Source organism: Coregonus clupeaformis, chromosome 19 (genome assembly GCF_020615455.1).
Source record: "Coregonus clupeaformis isolate EN_2021a chromosome 19, ASM2061545v1, whole genome shotgun sequence".
Classification (NCBI taxonomy): Eukaryota; Metazoa; Chordata; class Actinopteri; order Salmoniformes; family Salmonidae; genus Coregonus; species Coregonus clupeaformis.
The window spans coordinates 27,151,841-27,173,832 of record NC_059210.1 but is presented as its reverse complement, the minus strand read 5'-3'; the positions used below and the strand labels follow the sequence as shown (position 1 = coordinate 27,173,832).

Here is a 21,992-nt window from a genome sequence, read left to right as displayed (position 1 = left end):
AGCATTGAAAGCGGTGCTGATGTGAGATAAAGTATGAAATGGATGTTCCTTTCCAGGCTATTTAGTGTCAGTTTCGCCCATGTTAGAGCAGGTGGTCGCCCCATGCAGACACCTGCCAATACCTAATCGACTGATGGCTCCTGCCTTGCAGTGCAGTGCATGGGGATGGGGCCTAGGGTATCGATTTGGCAGAGAGGGGGGAATCTGGCCCTTTCATCCACTCCTCTTTCATGTGGAGGGTTTTTGGGAGGGTTACTGGTAGGGTACTGTCTGGTGCTAATCTTATGCCCTGAGTGAGCAGCACCGTCGCAGGAGTCCTATCTCAGTGCTTTTGATGCAGGCATCTCCAAAGACAGACGTGCTCATCAGTAAGTCTGAGAGAGGGGTCCATCTAGCTCCCTAGAGCCCCACCCTGCCCCATCCTCCCAACCAGCCCATCCCCCCATTCGACCCTCCCCACCCCCCATGGGGAGGCAGGCTGTGTCCTGAAGAGGAGACGCTACCACCAGATCAAAGACTGATGGCTTGCTGTGGAACCCTGGGCTCAGTCCCAAGGCCCCTCGGCCCAAACTGCCCCCTACCTCACCTTCCTTCTGCCCCTCCATTGTGCCTGGGATTGAGATATCAGTGTGGTCCCCTTGCCTTGCCCAGTCACACCCACCATGCTAAGGTCTGGCACATTACTGACTAGCACAGCACTGTACCATCTGCGGGCTGGAGCCTTTTGCTTGGGTTCAGTTTTGTTTTTCAAGTCTGACAAATGGCAGATTGTATTTCTGTTGTTATTATTTATTTTCACTAAACCATTATGCGTCACCCTATTTGATCTGTAATTACGATTCAATGAGGTAGTCCACTAAGACACCTCAAAGCATTAATAATTTCCACCAATGTCCTACATTATTATGAAGAGTGGCCACTTAGATTTAATTATTCATTCAGAGGCTTTCTGTTGCTACCATCAGGTTACTGCTGGGCAGACTACTCTGGTACATGTCACCGCTGCATCTGGCCCACCTCAGCCAATGACACTTTAATGACACTAGCGGTAGTGAGAGGATGCAGTCTAGCCTTGCATCTGTCGAGTGCACCTAAAAACCAGACAACCTTTTTGTTTTGACAGAAATGTCTCAAACATGGCCTCCCCATGGAGTAGCCTAGCCAGCAACCGACAGATGCTAATGCTAGCAGCACACGTTACACTCCTTCCCTGAAGACTGAATAACGTGTTTCTCTCCTATCACACGCATCGTCGACTCAACTCTGTGTGCTCACCCTGCACAGTACCAGCCTTCATCATGGCCTTGTTAGCATTTGCAGATTGCATCGTGTTAATTCTCTACTCCCACCATCTGGAAGTTTAATGTTTATGCGCTGAGGAGAGTAGAGGCAGCGATGCTAGCTTAGCTTCCCGTAGCGCTAAAGAATGCCATCCTGCATGCGTCCCCTGGCTGGGAGTGAACCCTTTGATGTGATCGCTTCTGAGAAATGTCATAATTTATTGATGCTTCCATTAAAGTAGCATAGACGTCTGGGTAGAGTCAGGGGAGAGGGTGGCACACTGGTGGGACTGGAGAACAGAAGACTAGCTAGGCTACACAGAGATCTGAAAATAATATAATATGTAATATACTGTATATATACAGTGGGGAGAACAAGTATTTGATACACTGCCGATTTTGCAGGTTTTCCTACTTACAAAGCATGTAGAGGTCTGTAATTTTTATCATAGGTACACTTCAACTGTGAGAGACGGAATCTAAAACAAAAATCCAGAAAATCACATTGTATGATATTTAAGTAATTAATTTGCATTTTATTGCATGACATAAGTATTTGATACATCAGAAAAGCAGAACTTAATATTTGGTACAGAAACCTTTGTTTGCAATTACAGAGATCATACGTTTCCTGTAGGTCTTGACCAGGTTTGCACACACTGCAGCAGGGATTTTGGCCCACTCCTCCATACAGACCTTCTCCAGATCCTTCAGGTTTCGGGGCTGTCGCTGGGCAATACGGACTTTCAGCTCCCTCCAAAGATGTTCTATTGGGTTCAGGTCTGGAGACTGGCTAGGCCACTCCAGGACCTTGAGATGCTTCTTATGGAGCCACTCCTTAGTTGCCCTGGCTGTGTGTTTCGGGTTGTTGTCATGCTGGAAGACCCAGCCACGACCCATCTTCAATGCTCTTACTGAGGGAAGGAGGTTGTTGGCCAAGATTTCGCGATACATGGCCCCATCCATCCCCTTTGCAGAAAAGCATCCCCAAAGAATGATGTTTCCACCTCCATGCTTCACGGTTGGGATGGTGTTCTTGGGGTTGTACTCATCCTTCTTCTTCCTCCAAACACGGCGAGTGGAGTTTAGACCAAAAAGCTATATTTTTGTCTCATCAGACCACATGACCTTCTCCCATTCCTCCTCTGGATCATCCAGATGGTCATTGGCAAACTTCAGACGGGCCTGGACATGCGTTGGCTTGAGCAGGGGGACCTTGCGTGCGCTGCAGGATTTTAATCCATGATGGCGTAGTGTGTTACTAATGGTTTTCTTTGAGACTGTGGTCCCTGATCTCTTCAGATCATTGACCAGGTCCTGCCATGTAGTTCTGGGCTGATCCCTCACCTTCCTCATGATCATTGATGCCCCACGAGGTGAGATCTTGCATGGAGCCCCAGACCGAGGGTGATTGACCGTCATCTTGAACTTCTTCCATTTTCTAATAATTGCGTCAACAGTTGTTGCCTTCTCACCAAGCTGCTTGCCTATTGTCCTGTAGCCCATCCCAGCCTTGTGCAGGTCTACAATTTTATCCCTGATGTCCTTACACAGCTCTTTGGTCTTGGCCATTGTGGAGAGGTTGGAGTCTGTTTGATTGAGTGTGTGGACAGGTGTCTTTTATACAGGTAACGAGTTCAAACAGGTGCAGTTAATAAAGGTAATGAGTGGAGAACAGGAGGGCTTCTTAAAGAAAAACTAACAGGTCTGTGAGAGCCGGAATTCTTACTGGTTGGTAGGTGATCAAATACTTATGTCATGCAATAAAATGCAAATGAATTACTTAAAAATCATACAATGTGATTTTCTGGATTTTTGTTTTAGATTCCGTCTCTCACAGTTGAAGGGTACCTATGATAAAAATTACAGACCTCTACATGCTTTGTAAGTAGAAAAACCTGCAAAATCGGCAGTGTATCAAATACTTGTTCTCCCCACTGTATATACACACAATATATATACAAAAGTATGTGAACACCTCTTCAAATAAGTGGATTCAGCTATTTCAGCCACACCTGTTGCTAACAGGTGTATAGAATCAAGCACACAGCCATACAATCTCCACAGACAAACATTGGCAGTAGAATGACCTTATGGAAGAGCTCAGTGACTTTCAACGTGGCACCGTCATAGGATGCCACCTTTCCAGCAAGTCAGTTCGTCATATTTCTGCCATGCTAGAGCTGCCCCTGTCAACTGTAAGTGCTGTTATTGTGAAGTGGAAACGTCTAGGAGCAACAACGGCTCAGTTGCGAAGTGGTAGGCCACACAAGCTCACAGAATGGGACCGCCGAGTGCTGAAGCACGTAGCGCGTAAAAATAGTATTTCCTCAGTTGCAACACTCATTACCGAGTTCCAAACTGCCTCTGGAAGCAACGTCAACCCAATAACTGTTTGTCGGGAGCTTCATGAAATGGATTTCCGTGGCCGAGCAGCCGCACACAAGCCTGAGATCACCATGCGTGATGCCAAGCGTCAGCTGGAGTGGTGTAAAGCTCGCTGCCATTGGATTCTGGAGCAGTAGAAACTCATTCTCTGGAGTAATGAATCACGCTTCACCATCTGGCAGTCCGACGGACGAATCTGGGTTTGGCGGATGCCAGGAGAATGCTACCTGCCCGAATGCATAGTGCCAACTGTAAAGTTTGGTGGAGGAGAAATAATGGTCTGGGGCTGTTTTTCATGGTTCAGGCTAGGCCCCTTAGTTCCAGTAAAAGGAAATCTTAACGCTACAGCATATAAATACGTTGTAGACGATTCTGTGCTTCCAACTTTGTGGCAACAGTTTGGGGAAGGCCCTTTCCTGTTTCAGCATGACAATGCCCCAGTGCACAAAGCGTGGTCCAGAAATGGTTTGTTGAGATCGGTGTGGAAGAACTTGACTGGCCTGCACAGAGCCCTGACCTCAACCCCATAAAACACCTTTTGGATGAATTGGAATGCCGACTGCGAGCCAGGCCTAATCGCCTAACATCAGAGCCCGACCTCACTAATGGTCTTGTGGCTGAATGGAAGCAAGTCCACGCAGCAATGTACCAACATCTAGTGGAAAGCCTTCCCAGAAGAGTGGAGGCTGTTATAGCAGCAAAGGGGGGACCAACTTCATATTAATGGCCATGATTTTGGAATGATATGTTCGATGTTTGAGTCCACATACTTCTGGTCATATAGTGTGTATATATATATAGTGTGTATATATATATATATATATATATATATATATATATATATAAATGTCAGACTTGATTTGCCCTAAAGTAAAATGTATCAACCCATGAATTATAATCTGCACAATAATTCACATTTCCCGTTGCTGCTGATTTGAAAAACGGGTAAAATTAAGTTCCTGCATCTGTATGTAAAATGCAATCAGGTAATAATAGCAAGGATAACAGCAGTACTGTAACCAACATCTGCAACAATGATAGATAACCTGTAATGAATGCAAACACATGGAAATTAAATGAAATGAATAATGCTAATGTTTTTGAATTCTCAAGTGCTACTGCAATATTGTATTTTTAATTACCAAACTGCAACTTGTTATTTTCCTAGGTTCGTCCAGGGAGGTGAAGGCCCCTGAGGATGTGTCTGCGCGGATGCTCCAGAAGCTGAGGGGCCGGACTGAGTTCACCGTGCTGGTCACCCTGAAACAGGAGCACCTCAACTCTGGGGTCATCCTCTCCATCCACCACTCTGAACAGAGGTACGCCAGAGTCCTTACAATACGTACTGAATACAATGCTGGAGTCCTCACAATACACACCGAACACAATGCCAGAGACCTCACAAAACACAATGATCAGAGTATGAATGGCTCACCTTTGCAGTGAAGTCCTTCTTAAAATATGGGAGTGTCATTTGTGTGTAGAATGTGTTGAGGGTACAGTGCCTTGCAAAAGTATTGGCGTTTTTCCTATTTTGTTGCATTACAACCTGTAATTGAAATGGATTTTATTTGGATTTCATGTAATGGACATACACAAAAAGTCCAAATTGGTGAAGTGAAATGAAAAAAATAACTTATTTAAAAAAATTAGTACAAATAAATAACAGAAAAGTGGTGCGTGCATATGTACTCACCCCCTTTGCTATGAAGCCCCTAAATAAGATCTGGTGCAACCAATTACCTTCAGAAGTCACATAATTAGTTAAATAAAGTCCACCTGTGTGCAATCTAAGTATCACATGATCTCAGTATATATACACCTGTTCTGAAAGGCCCCAGAGTCTGCAACACCACTAAGCAAGGGGCACCACCAAGCAAGCAGCACCATGAAGACCAAGGAGCTCTCCAAACAGGTCAGGGACAAAGTTGTGGAGAAGTACAGATCAGGGTTGGGTTATAAAAAATATCCAAAACTTTGAACATCCCACGGAGCACCATTAAATCCATTATAATTTTTTTTGAAAGAATATGGCACCACAACAAACCTGCCAAGAGAGGGCCGCCCACCAAAACTCACGGACCAGGCAAGGAGGGCATTAATCAGAGAGGCAACAAAGAGACCAAAGATGCTGCAAAGCTCCACAGCGGAGATTGGAATATCTGTCCATAGGACCACATTAAGCCATACACTCCACAGAGCTGGGCTTTATGGAAGAGTGGGCAGAAAAAAAACATTGCTTAAAGAAAAAAATAAGCAAACACGTTTGGTGTTTGCCAAAAGCCATGTGGGAGACTAACAAAACATATGGAAGAAGGTACTCTGGTCAGATGAGACTAAAATTGAGCTTTTTGGCCATCAAGGAAAACGCTATGTCTGGCGCAAACCCAACACCTCTCATCACCCCGAGAACACCATCCCCACAGTGAAGCATGGTGGTGGCAGCATCATGCTGTGGGGATGTTTTTCATTGAATTGAAGGAATGATGGATGGCATTAATACAGGGAAATTCTTGAGGGAAACCTGTTTCAGTCTTCCAGAGATTTGAGACTGGGACGGAGGTTCACCTTCCAGCAGGACAATGACCCTAAGCATACTGCTAAAGCTACACTTGAGTGATTTAAAGGGAATCATTTAAATGTCTTGGAATGGCCTAGTCAAAGGCCAGACCTCAATCCAATTGAGAATCTGTGGTATGACTTAAAGATTGCTGTACACCAGCGGAACCCATCCAACTTGAAGGAGCAGGAGCAGTTTTGCCTTGAAGAATGGGCAAAAATCCCAGTGGCTAGATGTGCCAAGCTTATAGAGACATACCCTAAGAGACTTGCAGCTGTAATTGCTGCAAAAGGTGGCTCTACAAAGTATTGACTTTGGGGGGGGTGAATAGTTATGCACGCTCAAGTTCTGTTTTTTTGTCTTATTTCTTGTTTATTTCACACAAAAAAATATTTTGCATCTTCAAAGTGGTAGGCATGTTGTGTAAATCAAATGATACAAACCCCCAAAAAATCCATTTTAATTCCAGGTTGTAAGGCAACAAAATAGGAAAAATACCAAGGGGAGTGAATACTTTTGTAAGCCACTGTACATACAGTATTTGTGTGTTTTTGTGTAACTGATAGATGCGCACACACACACACACACACACACACACACACACACACTACAGGTTAATTTGTTTAACTGTGTGTACATTTGAAAGTATTTTGTCTGTTATGTATTTTTCGTTATTTGTCGGACCCCTGTAAGACTAGCTGTCACAATTGGCGTTGGATAATGGGGATCCTAATAAATTAAAAATCTTATTTGATACCTGCAGTACTGACAGACCAGACTTAACAATTCTGTACAGACAAAGCAAATTACCCTGTACGGCACGCTATCATTTTATTCCAAGTGGTTGTGAACAGAAAAGTGATGAGCCTCCCTTCCCTTCCCGGTTAGTTAGCATGCTGATCTGTTTTCCATTAGCTAGCTGTGCAGCCAACAGATCAGACTGGTAATCAGAATGCCACATAATGTGTTGATTGAACTGTGTATATTAAAGTCAGTGCAAAGTAAAGACCTCACTGCGATGTTAATGACTTTCCCCAGCTCTGATAAGCCAGGCTGTGTGTTCACTTCAAGCTACAGGCTTGGTTTAGAAATGGTTTGCTGAGTGATCTCGGAAGGCAGCGTTACAGGATTTGTGCAGCTGGTATATTGTGCAATGCTGGGGGAGAATAACTCATTAGATCGGATTGTAGATAAATAAACTCCACCGTTACAGTTCCTCTTCTAAGTGGTTGTTTTTCTTTTGTTTAATGCTTTGAAGCGAGTAGCTCCAAATAAGTCTCTGTCTTTAAAGCCGGAGCTGATGACTCTTTATTGGCAACTCTGGCAGCTCTTTCTATTAGTGTCACTTCATATGGGTAATCTCTATGGACTGGACAGATGGAAGGCAGGGGTTTCCTGGAATACCAATGTACCACTGTCCCCATGAGTTTACTACTCTCACTCACATCACATGGTTGTACTAGTGTTGTCTGGTGTTGTGTCTCGCTGAAGCTGTCCTTAACAGCCATAGAGTAGCATTAAACTTGCACATATTCCTGGGATTGGCTCTTGAAAGGGTTAGCAGATCTACAGAGACATGTGTCATGATTCTTTGAAACAGGGTGAAGCATTTATATTTCACCATGGAGTGAGTGTGGTGTGAGATCTACTTTACTGAAAGGATTTGGATTCTGGGAATGAACTGGAACTGTTCAGCTGTCTGTAGAACTATGGGTGTGTTCTGTCCTTTATTGTATTGCCTTTTACCTCTGTTAGTGATGTTGAGGTTGAATTGGGTAGAATGGGATGTGTGTGTGTGTGCGTGCCTACATCCGTGCGTTTGCACATGTGTGTATGTGCATAGCAATTCCTCTCTCCATATTCCAATTCCTTTTTCCATCCATATTCTGTCTGCTCGTCCCTTCAGGTTCCTGGAGTTGGAGAGCAGTGGGCAGCGCAGTGAGGTGCGTCTCCACTACCGCACCAAGGGTCAGCAGGCCCACACTGAGGTGTTCCCCTACAGCCTGGCAGACGGACAGTGGCACAAGGTCTCTGTGGCGGTCAGCGCCTCCCACATCATACTGCACGTCGACTGCAACAGGTACGCTTCATGAACAGAGCCATAATAATGACACTAATCATGTTTCATTTATTCCAGTATTATTTCCATTGTAAGCTACCTAGGGCTGGGCGGTAAACCGTAAAGAAACCCCAGATATACCGGTATTCATTCATGGACCGTTTAGGATTTTTACTTTACCTTCTATAACGGTATTTAAATGTTTGATTTGTTGCATTAAATAATTTGGTAAGGACTCGAAAAAATGATGGCAAACATCAGTTTTATCGGCAGTAAGAAAACTGCTAAGCTGAGAGCTACTAGCTAACTTTCTAGCACAACAAGTCAACAACTTCGGGAGGGAAAGCTTGCAAAATAGATCCACAGAAATCCGACTGTGTAAATGATAACAAATTAGTGCACGATATTAAGACATTTCAGAAAATTCTGGAACTGAATTGAACAAATAACTATGCAAACAAGACTGTCATACTGTCAAAAATGAAAAATACTGTGATATGATATTTTGGCCATATCACCCAGCCCTAAATATACTTATAAGTAGGGAGTAGGATGACAGAAGAGGGTGTTTTTAGTGTTAGGGGCATTATTACTATTCAATTTATTCAAATATTATTGTTACAAGTTTTAGTGGTTGTAGTATTAGGTGTGGTGTAGTTGGCAATTATGTTTCATGATGAGCGGTAATCATGTTTTGCTGAACCCTCTGTGTTTTGTTGACCTGTTTCTGTTTTTCTGTCTCTGTAGGATCTATGAGAGGGTAGTGGAGATCCCGTTCATGGACATACCTGATGACACAACTTTCTGGCTGGGACAGAGGAACAGCGCCCATGGCTACTTCAAGGTAAATATTACATATTTTGTAAAGCTGAAAACTCTTAATGGTGGTTTATGTTTGATGGTGGGCGTCATAAACGGTGATGATGCTGCTTGATAAATTATTCAAATCATTGAGGAGAAAATTAAGCGCGTTGGCTCATGGACCATTTTCCCACAATCCACCATGGTACGTACTCCCCACCCCCTTCCCATCCTTGGTTGTTCAACCATGGACTTTATTTATAAAGTCTGGGAATTTAATTGGTCACATTTCTCAAGTTTGCCAATGTAAATTGTGCATTCTTTTTCTCCCTTCTCTCTTATTAAGAATGAATTGACATGTTTGTCCCATATATTGTTTCCCCCCTTGTTTACTGCTGCTGTGCATTGCCTGCGTAATTATCCCAGGAACACTGATTTGCTAGAAATCGGTAAAAGCCTTGGCCTGGACCGTGCTCATTAAACATGCTCCATTGTTTATCAGACTTGAAGATGTATTGCCCCTCACAGCGGTTTAATCCCCTCAGGAACATCCTTCCCACAGGGAGAAGTTAGAGTATAATGTCAGCTTATCGGCTTTTACCTATTTTAACCACACTGGTGGTGCTTTGTGTTTGCTGTCGGGCAAATTGATCACCAGAATGTGTGTCTGTGCGTGTGTGTGTACGTACATGTGTGTGTGTGCATGCGTGCGGTGTGTCTGTGTGCGTATTGTGTCTTTGTGTATCGGTCTGTGTGTGTGTTGCTTCTGGCTGTTGCATTTCCTTAGCGTTAATTGGCAGATGAAAGAAGACTTGGAGGTCACCCACTAATCTTGACGTTTGCCCAACACACCTTTCCCTCCCTGCTTCTGAAGCCCTGATTAGTGCTGGGAAAGGAAAGCCACATCTCTTCTAAAGAGAAAAAAAACTCCTTAATTAACGATCAGATACACCCCCCCTTCCCTAGTCTAATGGGTTTTCTGCTTTCCACTGAGTCTAAATTACCAGGAGATGGAAACATGTTTAACAAAACACGACTCATGCCTGCTTCCATCTCACCTGATGTTGCCATGAGGAATCAGCGAATTGGTTTCTTTGGATTTGAATTTATGGCCAGTAAATTGAAGTAGCAAGACAATTTAAAAAAACTATTTCTCATAAGTTGCGCAGCTACAAAAAATCCATTCAAGGAATGGAAGGGGCCAGGTTTCCATGGTTACTGAGTGTCTGGATGTGTGGTTTGACCACAGGACGAAAGGCTATCAAATTAAGAGACCTATGAATCAAATTGAAACTGTATCTCATAGTTATGCTTATCAAAGGAAATCAGGAGAAAACAGAAATTGCTATTATATTCATGACTCCCGTATCATTGGTTCACTTTGCATCCAATTTCAGTCCAATTATCTCACCACAAATCAGACTGTACCAGTCCAGAGAACACATTAACTCAGAATAAACTTGTCAGACTGCCTCCCCGATATTGAAACACACATTTCCAGTAACATTCACTAAATATTTCATACATTTGTTTACTGATAACAGTATTTATTGAAGTTGTGCAAGATTTGAAGATGATGAATCGTGTGTGTGTGTGTGTGTGCATGTGTATGTATGTGCCTGCATGCCACAGTAAATGAACAATAAACTAGGCATATAGACCAAGTTTCATCCCTGTTATCTCTCCTCAACCATTCCTATTGCACATTAGTTTCCCTAGCTTCTCTTTATATAACACCATCCACTGCATTGATGATGGCTCTCCTCTCATTTCAGGTGCTATCTGTGATCAAGTAGGACACATTTAGTCTGAAGAGACAGTATGCTCTGTGCTGGCTGTAACTAAGTCTGTGTTTTTTCTGTGTGTGTGTCTGCAGGGTGTAATGCAGGATGTTCAGATACTAGTCATGCCTCAGGGATTCATCTCCCAGTGCCCAGATCTCAACCGGAGTGAGTCCACACTTATTTTATTATAATGTTATTCACCTGTAACATTAAGGTATGTGTACACATGTTGGATCTGTGGTCGGTTCTTTTCTAGCATGCCCAACCTGCAATGACTTCCACGGACTGGTGCAGAAGATCATGGAACTGCAGGATATCTTAGCCAAAACATCCAGCAAGGTACTGGGATGTATCCTGGTCATACACCTTTGTTGTCAAGGCTGATAGCTTAGGCTATTAATTTCTGCTTCAACAAGTTTCCTTCACCATCAAAGATGCAACCATACTGGCTATGATCTACCTCCATACTGGCCATCTATGGTCTACTTATATGAATATACTTTGATCATGTTGTACAGTGAAGATCTCCTTTAGTGCATGGTTGACTGTAGCGGGGCTTGTAGTAGGACTTGTTTCATGTGTAAAGAGATGGATGATATGCACCGATCTGAGGCTCACTCCCCCCTCTAACCTCCCACTCCCTCCCCCCTTCCTCCCTTTGTATCTGGGCTTGGCATGGCCAGCTGTCCAGGGCGGAGGAGAAGATGAATGGTCTGGATGGATGCTATTGTGAGAGGACCTGCAGTGTCAAGGGGGTCGTCTACAGAGAGGACGAGTCCTGGACAGATGGCTGCAGGAACTGCACTTGCTCGGTGGGCTGTGTGTGTGTGTGTGTTTCAATGGCCCCATTGTAGACCATGCCTTTGTTTTGGGCTTCAGTTCATCAAGTGTTGGTGGGGAGGTGGGGCAGTACCCCATTGTTGATGGCTTATGTTCTCTTTACTGCATTGGATTGAGAGGAGTGTTGCCCTAGATACCCAAATAAAAACAGGACAGAAAACAAGAAGGATAGAAAATGACCACGGTAACTTGGATTAGACAGATAGAGCAACAGGACTCAGCCATGCTGGCATACCCTCTCAAGGGTCTACTTTCCTCTTCACCAAGCGAGAATTATTCGACAATTGACTTTAAATACTTATGAGCAGGCTGGGGTTATTTATCAACAGACATATTTCACCCCCTGTCACTCTCCCAGCTATAATACATGAATTCCTCTCTATGCCACTGAACTAGGGATGGGGGTTTGAAATAATTTCACTATTTGAATAATATCATGAATTTATGTTGGATATCCGGATATTTTGGAAATAAATGTTTGTTTTTTTAACTTAAGTTTTTAAGTTGAGCACTGCTGCGCAAGGGAGAGAGGTTGGTGTTCTATTCCTGCAGCTGTGGTGGGGCTGTGTGTGCGGGAGCGAGCAGACGAAGGGAGAGAGAGAGACGCAGTAGCCGACTCGGCTACAGCCAAGACTAGCTAACTTGTAGCAGCCACAATGTTATTTATCATCCCATATAACAGTGCCTGTCTTGACTGGAGTAGCCTAGAGAAGCTAGCCAGCTAGCTAAGTTAGCCAGCTATAGCTAGCTAGGCTAATTGAGGCCACACGCTTCCCAACCCCATTCAGATAAAACAACAGCCTACCTGTTGCTTGCTCATTGTAGCCTACTCCTTCTCATTTTGCTAACTTTTAATTCCGTACTTTTATTCCATCTTGCATGGCATTAGTGAACTCTCACTCCACTTGCTACACATTGAGCCTCTTTGCCGCTTTGATTGGCCAACATAAACAACAAGCTACACACGTGAAGGCTACCGGTGGGCTACCAGTCTTTTTATGGAGCGCACATCATAAAAACTACATTGAAAAGTTTGTTGTTATATTAAATTAATCATTTGAAATGTCATGGTATATCCTTGTATGTAACAATGTCACATGGATATTTTAATTGACTTTAGAAAAAGCCTTTTCAGTGTTCAAGGTTAAAGGTCCAATGCAGCTGTTTTTATCTCAATATCAAATCATTTCTGGGTAACAATTAAGTACCTTACTGTGATTGTTTATTTCTCAAGCAAGAATTTTGCAACGACCGTCTGGGAGTTGTGAGGGGAAAACTAGCTGTTATTGGCAGAGAAGTTGTCAGAACGGCGACAGTGAAATGCGGTAGGCGAAGTCACACGCAGGACACAGAGCTACTGGAAACCGTACTTTAATGAAAGTAGCCAGTGAAAAGAAACTGTCTCCAACATCGGAGAAAACAAACAACCCGCACACTGCCGATGACGCAAACAATAACACACAACACACAATGCACGACAGAGGGTTAAATAGGGAATACAATACAACATAATGGGGAACAGGTGTACACAATCAGACACAACAAGTCAAACACCGAAACATAGATCGATGGCAGCTAGTACTCCGGGGACGACGAACGCCGAAGCCTGCCCGAGCAGGGAGGAGGAGCAGCCTCGGCTGATTCCGTGACAGAAGTTTAGAACTCTCTTTATTATTGTTCTATTAACTAATTTACCACCTGGTGATGTCATCAGGCAGGACAAAACTCCATCCCACCAAAACAGGCTGAAATTTCAGGAAGTCTTTTCAAACAGCTTGTTCACAATTTCACAGTATTATTCCAACCTCATAGTGTGTAAATATATATAAAACACAGGAAAATCACATTTTCGACTACACTGGGCCTTTAAAATAGGCCTACAGTGCCTTGCAAAAGTATTCATCTCCCTTGGCGTTTTTTCCTATTTTGTTGCATTACAACCTGTAATTTAAATTGTAATTGGACATACACAAAATAGTCCAAATTGGTGAAGTGAAATGAAAAAAAGTACTTGTTTCAAAACATTCTAACAAATAAATAACTGCTAAGTGGTGCGTGCATATGTATTCACACCCTTTGCTATGAAGCCCCTAAATAAGATCTAGTGCAACCAATTACCTTCAGAAGTCACATAATTAGTTAAATAAAGTCTACCTGTGTGCAATCTAAGTGTCACAGAACAGTATATACAGTATACACCTGTTCTGAAAGGCCCCAGAGTCTGCAACACCACTAAGCAAGGAGCACCACCAAGCAAGTGAGACCATGAAGACCAAAGAGCTCTCCAAACAGGTCAGGGACAAAGTTGTGGAGAAGTACAGATCAGGGTTGGGTTATAAAAAAATATCCAAAACTTTGAACATCCCACGGAGCACCATTAAATCCTGCAAAGCTCCACAGCGGAGATTGGAGTATCTGTCCATAGGACCACTTTAAGCCTTACACTCCACAGAGCTGGGCTTTACGGAAGAGTGGCCAGAAAAAAGTCATTGCTTAAAGAAAAAAATAAGCAAACACGTTTGGTGTTCGCCAAAAGCCTTGTGGGAGACTCCCCAAACATATGGAAGAAGGTACTCTGGTCAGATGAGACTAAAATTGAGCTTATTGGCCATCAAGGAAAACGCTATGTCTGGCGCAAACCCAACACCTCTCATCACCCCGAGAACACCATCCCCACAGTGAAGCATGGTGGTGACAGCATCATGCTGTGGGGATGTCTTTCATCGGCAGGGACTGGGAAACTGGTCAGAATTGAAGGAATGATGGATGGCGCTAAATGCAGGGAAATTCTTGAGGGAAACCTGTTTCAGTCTTCCAGAGATTTGAGACTGGGACGGAGGTTCACCTTCCAGCAGGACAATGACCCTAAGCATACTGCTAAAGCAACACTTGAGTGGTTTAAGGGGAAACATTTAAATGTCTTGGAATGGCCAATTGAGAATCTGTGGTATGACTTAAAGATTGCTGTACACCAGCGGAACCCATCCAACTTGAAGGAGCTGGAGCAGTTTTGCCTTGAAAAATCCCAGTGGCTAGATGTGCCAAGCTTATAGAGACATACCCCAAGAGACTTGCAGCTGTAATTGCTGCAAAAGGTGGCTCTTCAAAGTATTGACTTTGGGGGGGTGAATAGTTATGCACGCTCAAGTTTTCTGTTTTTTTTGTTTCACCCCAAAAAATATTTGGGAGGCATTTTGTGTAAATCAAATGATACAACCCCCCCCAAAATCAATTTTAATTCCAGGTTGTAAGGCAACAAAATAGGAAAAATGCAAGGGGGGTGAATACTTTCGCAAGCCAATGTAATTATTCGAATATTCGAAAAATAACCGTGCACATCCCTACAATGAACTCCTCGAATGAGCCAACGGAGTGGATCTGTGGCTTTGCACCAGCAGATGAGGTATACTATGAGGAGATCCCATATTGCTCAGTACATTATATTGGTGTAATGTGAGTAAATGTACATTTCTTTCACTATACTGCACCTAATTACTCTCGACAGATGATCATTATCGTCTGCGATTTGTTCCACCCTGCTCGTCCAATGAATCGTCGGTTCTCATAGACTTGTCGCGTCCCCGATGCAGACTGCAATTACGCCATTAGATAGACATGTTCGTTACCTTATGGGTGGCAATTAGCCGTGAACTTTCTAAACTAAAAGGTCACAACATTAAGATGGTATCAATTATAGTGGATGAGTCAAATCCAGGTTTCTTTGAGTAGAGTTAAATTCTCGGGCAGGAATGTGGGTGAGTTACAGAGCTAGAGATAAAAGCACCTCATACTTATTAAATCCTTAAAACTGAATATTCCTCTGACCTCTCCTATAGAGACTCTATGGGAAGAAGGTAGGGGCATCATTTCAGCTTAACCTAGGGTATGGCAAAGTGACAGGGAGTGGGGGGGGATATTTTTAAAAAATGGACGCTCATTTAAAAACTCTAAAATGCAATTTGGAGAATAGCAAAACAAGCAAAATTGACTCCAGCCATTATCACTGTGTAGCAGTAGCTTCATTCACCTCAGTCAATAGGAGACTTACCATTCTACAAACACATGTCATACAAGAATTAGCTGCCTGCTATGCACTAGCTCAGCACCGGGATTAAAACTTTAGTTTAGTTTCAAGTCAAGTCAAACAGCATTTACCTAGCCAAAGCCATCTACTACAGCCATCTTTACCTCTGCAATGTGTTGAGAAAAAGTCCCGCTGGTCCCTGTAGCTGTGTAGATGTGCTCTTCCACAGAGAGGAAGAGGCAATGCAAGAGGTTTCACTCTCACCAAAATCTGTCCAAAATAAGCCCAATGCATTTTATTGGATAATTTTGGACCTAAGCTTGTCGCCTGCCTTCCTGCCTTTGGGACAACGACTCCCATTGTTAGGGCAGAGACATGAGCCTCTCATCATTATATACAGATCTCTGCTCTGCATAAAGCGAGCCAGACATTACAAACAGCCGTCTCTCCCGCTGCCAGGCGTCCGCATGGTCCTAAAGTCCCAATTGACGCCTGTGGAAGAAGGTTGTGTTTAATACTGTTGCCTGTCAATTTCAGTGACTTCCTGTCTTTTCTCTCTCCCACAGAATGGCACAGTGCAGTGTGAGATCATCTCCTGCCCTCCCCCTCAGTGCCCAGCGGGCACCATGCCTGCCTACATGAAGGGCGCCTGCTGTATGGCATGCCAACGTGAGTGAAATGTCTTAACACACACACATGCACAGATGGACGTACACACATGGACGTACGCACCCAGATGGACGGACACACACACACACACAGATGGACACATGCGTATGCACACACATACACACATAAACACTCCACAAAGGCTGCTTGACAACTAACCACAGCTCTGCATTGCTAAGCTGCTCCCCAACACGCCTCCTGAGATGCTCCATCCTTTTGCATATACATTATTCAACAGCCAGCTTCTCAACACAGGTGGCCACGTTGACACAAATGGGAACCAGACACCAGTGGTCGCAGGATGTGAGATTAACTAGTTCCTGTTTACACTAGACAGGATGATGCAACTGTATGAGCCGGAGGAGCTCATCTTGGACTTTCAGATAGAAAAAAAAACTTGTTTGAAGTTGAGGAATTAAAACATGAAAAACATGTTTATCTGGAGAAAAAAAAAACGGAATTATGAAATGGATGCTGTTGGAGTAGCCTTGTGTCTGGCTGAGCGGACCATGAAACATTAAGATAAATGTCTGTATGTTTTATTTGATCAATAACCGCTTAGCCTGTGGATGTGTTCTTTTCAGATAAATAATTCTGTTTCAACACGTATCTACACAGAGAGAATGTTTTTCTATCAGACTCTGAAGCTAGCGCTGCATTCTTATTATCCTCCTACAGTGCCTTGCAAAAGTATTCAACCCCCTTGGCGTTTTTCCTATTTTGTTGCATTACAACCTGTAATTTAAATGGATTTTATTTGGATTTCATGTAATGGACATACACAAAAAAGTCCAAATTGGTGAAGTGAAATGAAAAAATAACTTCTTTAAAAAAATTCAAACAAATAAATAACAGAAAAGTGGTGCATGCATATGTATTCACTCCCTTTGCTAAGAAGCCCCTCAATAAGATCTGGTGCAACCAATTACCTTCAGAAGTCACATAATTAGTTAAATAAAGTCCACTTGTGTGCAATCTAAGTATCACATGATCTCAGTAAATATACACCTGTTCTGAAAGGCCCCAGAGTCTGCAACACCACTAAGCAAGGGGCACCACCAAGCAAGCGGCACCATGAAGACCAAGGAGCTCTCCAAACAGGTCAGGGACAAAGTTGTGGAGAAGTACAGATCAGGGTTGGGTTATAAAAAAATATCCAAAACTTTGAACATCCCACGGAGCACCATTAAATCCATTATAAGAAAATTGAAAGAATATGGCACCACAACAAACCTGCCAAGAGAGGGCCGCCCACCAAAACTCACGCACCAGGCAAGGAGGGCATTAATGAGAGAGGCAACAAAGAGACCAAAGATAACCATGAAGGAGCTGCAAAGATCCACAGTGGAGATTGAAGTATCTGTCCATAGGACCACTTTAAGCCGTACACTCCACAGAGCTGGCTTTATGGAAGAGTGGCCAGAAAAAAAACATTGCTTAAAGAAAAAAATAAGCTAACACGTTTCGTGTTCGCCAAAAGCCTTGTGGGAGACTCCCCAAACATATGGAAGAAGGTACTCTGGTCAGATGAGACTAAAATTTAGCTTTTTGGCCATCAAGGAAAACTCTATGTCTGGCGCAAACCCAACACCACTCATCACCCCGAGAACACCATCCCCACAGTGAAGCATGGTGGTGGCAGCATCATGCTGTGGGGATGTTTTTCATCAGCAGGGACTGGGAAACTGGTCAGAATTGAAGGAATGATGGATGGCACTAAATACAGGGAAATTCTTGAGGGAAACCTGTTTCAGTCTTCCAGAGATTTGAGACTGGGACGGAGGTTCACCTTCCAGCAGGAAAATGACCCTAAGCATACTGCTAAAGCAAGACTCGAGTGGTTTAAAGGGAAACATTTAAATGTCTTGGAATGGCCTAGTCAAAGCCCAGACCTCAATCCAATTGAGAATATGTGGTATGACTTAAAGATTGCTGTACACCAGCGGAACCCATCCAACTTGAAGGAGCTGGAGCAGTTTTGCCTTGAAGAATGGGCAAAAATCCCAGTGGCTAGATGTGCCAAGCTTATAGAGACATACCCCAAGAGACTTGCAGCTGTAATTGCTGCAAAATGTGGTTCTACAAAGTATTGACTTTGGGGGGTGAATAGTTATGCACACTCAAATGTTCTGTTTTTTTGTCTTATTTCTTGATTATTTCACCCCAAAAAATATTTTGCGTCTTCAAAGTGGTAGGCATGTTGTGTAAATCAAATGATACAAACCCCCAAAAATCAATTTTAATTCCAGGTTGTAAGGCAACAAAATAGGAAAAAATACCAAGGGGGGTGAATACTTTCGCAAGCCATACAGGGCCTTATCACTCATATCTTTCTCAATTTCTCTTTTCAACAAAGAAATGGATTTCAAAGAATATTAGATTTATTCACCTCCACATTTCTTTCCTATTGGCAGAAATGACATCCATAGTGAGTGATGTGTTTACCTTTAAATAGCAATAGGAGCACTATAGTCCCTGAGAATACATTCCTCTTAAATATGCATGCTGTATGTCACACATTCAAAGGTTCTCTTAACGTTATGTTTCGTCTCAATAAGGCTCTTGTTATTAAGAAGAGCTGGTTTCGCTGTATGACATATATATTTTTAGAGGCCTGGGTTGCACAGTACATCTTCTCAATTGTAAATTGAATTAACTTTAAACTCACTGCAAAACTCACACACACACACGTCATCAACACACACACAAACACTCCCAAGCTGATCCATGGGAATCAGACTCAGTCAAACTCTTCATACCATATTCAGTTTGACTCTTTATCAAAGGGAATCCATTAGCTTAGCTAGCTAATCAGGCTGTGTTGGCATAAACACTCCCTCTCCCTACCCAACTCTGCACTGCGTTGTGACGGACGGAGGGGGTTGAAAGGCCTGTAAGCATCCTAATCTGACATCAACACACTGGTATAAATCCTCCTTAACTCTGCCGTCTCTGTGTACAGCACTGAGGTAGACAAAGACAGGGCTCATTAAGCTTGCTTTGGTGTAAGAGACACAAAGGAAGACTCCCTTTCCAAATTAAAACCTTATCTGTTCACCTACTGTACATTACCTCCTCACGGAGCGGGAGGCAGGGAGCTAGGTTCTGGTTCTGATGAGTTGTCAAGAGCAATGTTTAATAGCTTTTTCAAAACTTCATCAATGCTTTTCCTGGTAATCAATTTATTCAGTTTGACTAGTTCTTGTGCAGATATAATAATTCACAGTTTGATTGATGGGTAAATGGCTTGGGGTTTAGGGTTTGGCCTATATAGTGCTTTCCTCCAACAATTCTGATAACCAGGTAGCCTATCCACTCAAACCGCCACATCAAACTGACATATTTAATATGATTTTCTGCCCAAGTAAGATTATCACCTTTCCCACAGTCATACTGTATACCAAGTGATGTTGAAGTCCAATGCTCCCATTCTATTTTCTGATAAGAAAGATTTTCATGTCTGTCCCTATGTGGCTTCACCACAGCAGGTTGCCACAGACTACCACAGTATACTGAATATTGCCTTTTTTTTGTGCGCACGCCATTTGTGTGTGTATCTGTGTATGTCTATTTCCAGCGGTATGCCTGTTCAAAAAAGAAGAGTTGGTGGAGGGAGATCAGAAAGCGGTGCGTGACAACTCTGGCAGATGCCAGCTGTCCGAGTGCAGGGTGAGTACACTACAGGCCTCATGAAAACATACTATTGGTGTTTTTCTACCTACAGCACTACTTGGTTTAAACAAACTCCCACAACTCCCACGAAAAGACACAATAATTCAAGCAACCAAGCACTTACAGTGTATTAATTTCCATCACAGGGTGTATGACAGCTTCATTAAATAGTGATTCCAGACTAGAGCTGCTCTCCTCAGGCCAGAGGCTAAATCAAGCCTGAATGAGAGACTGCAGTCGGCCGTCAACATTAGCTACATTTATTGATCTGTTTTTTCTTATGCTCTCTATGGGGAAAGTAAATGGGCAGAACTGAGTAATTGAGTTTCCAGGAGGGGACCAAACCGTCACAGCATGACAATCACTGTTTTGATCAATCATCATCAAATATATCTCCTATATTCCTGTATGACCATATAGATTGTGCAGTGTGAGACTGATGGCTGTATGTTGAGATCACACACCTGGCCCGTTGGCAGCCCTTGCTTTGTGACTGAAACTGCTTTCTTATATAGCTACAGGCACAGACACATATAGACACAGACACAGTCACAGACATAGGCTGCAGATCAAAGGACTGTGTAATGGGGATAGTGTCAGTCATCCTGGTCCCACAGTCTCAGGCAGGCCGGCGTTCTGGGTAAGCAAGCCTAAATATCTTATATTGAGTGATAATTGTTTTTCTTTCGTTTTTTTCTTATATAAACCTAAAAATGGCTTAATACAAGTAATATATCTTATTTAAAGGTATCTTTCAAGATATTTTACCTAATAAGACGATTAAGCTGCTGGTTTTGGGAGTTTTCTTTGGGTGGGGGGTGGGGGGGGGGCTGACTAACATAGAGATACAACTATTTGATTTATCTTTATAGTGGCTGAGCTAGCCTTGTGTGGAACGTAGCTAGTCATAGATGTGTTCTGAGTTGGTTTATTAGGTTGGTTTTCTCTGGTTGAGTGTTTCTCGGTCGTGTGTTAATGATGTTAATGATCATGAATCAGCATCAGTCAGGTAGGCAGAGCGGAGAGGAGCCAGGGCATTGAAGATGGATGTTAAAGAGCTGGTGGGAGAGGGAGCTCCCTAATCACATTTACTCTGTCTAATCACACAATCGGGGACAATTACACTGGTTTCATATCCTTCTCTGTTCAATTTGTTATCATAAACCTCAATAGATAAGTGAATCGACATGCAGAGTCTTACTACAGCGCAGCAGCGCTAAACTAAACTGAAATATGTATACGTTACTGCTATTGACCCATCATTATGTAACTTTAGTTGGGAAGTTGTGCACAGTGGAGAGGGAAGCACACAATGGATGCCTAATTGCCTCTGATTAAATTCTAGCCTTATCAAATCTGTGGGAAACCAGCAGCTGAGCTAATCTAACCCTTATGAGGTTGTGTCTCATATTGTTTCTCATTGTTTCCTTGTTACTAGGACACGACTATGCATCAGGTCGTCATGACTACCCCCTGTCCTGAGCTCAACTGTCCAGAGTCCGAGCAGGTCAACCTCACCGACAGGTGCTGCAAAGTCTGCAGAGGTATTGAAAAATACACATACCTGCCTATAAAGGCATTTCACTGTACTTGTGGAAGTGACATTAAAACTTAAAACTTTATATCAGTGGTTTCCAACCAGAGGTACTAGGACCCCTGGGGGTACTTGGCCTATCCACAGGGGGTACTTGAGAAGACTCATGAGACCATAGGCCTACTGGTAACATACAGATGAGGGGGTACTTCAGGGGTACTCCTGGCAGAGCAAAATTCAGTTGGTGGTACAGTAACCGAAAAAGGTTGGGAACCACTGCTCTACATTACAGATGTAAACCTAAAAAGAATCAGCAAATAATTACAGGAACCATTGCAAAAAAAAACACCTGGACTCTATTAAATCCAGTCTGAGAGGAGT

General features: G+C 43.1%; 1 protein-coding gene across 1 annotated transcript in view; it reads left to right on the top strand.

Moving 5' to 3' along the window:
• The window catches only part of LOC121531746 (protein kinase C-binding protein NELL2), a 109,150-nt gene that overhangs the window by 10,722 nt on the left and 76,436 nt on the right, over positions 1–21,992 (top strand). Inside the window, exons 3-11 of the mRNA XM_041837165.2 lie at positions 4,837–4,987; positions 8,135–8,308; positions 9,035–9,131; positions 10,965–11,037; positions 11,129–11,211; positions 11,556–11,684; positions 16,303–16,405; positions 19,983–20,074; positions 21,516–21,621. Of these exons, the coding sequence (XP_041693099.1) occupies positions 4,837–4,987; positions 8,135–8,308; positions 9,035–9,131; positions 10,965–11,037; positions 11,129–11,211; positions 11,556–11,684; positions 16,303–16,405; positions 19,983–20,074; positions 21,516–21,621 (1,008 nt within the window). The remainder of the gene's footprint in view (positions 1–4,836; positions 4,988–8,134; positions 8,309–9,034; positions 9,132–10,964; positions 11,038–11,128; positions 11,212–11,555; positions 11,685–16,302; positions 16,406–19,982; positions 20,075–21,515; positions 21,622–21,992) is intronic.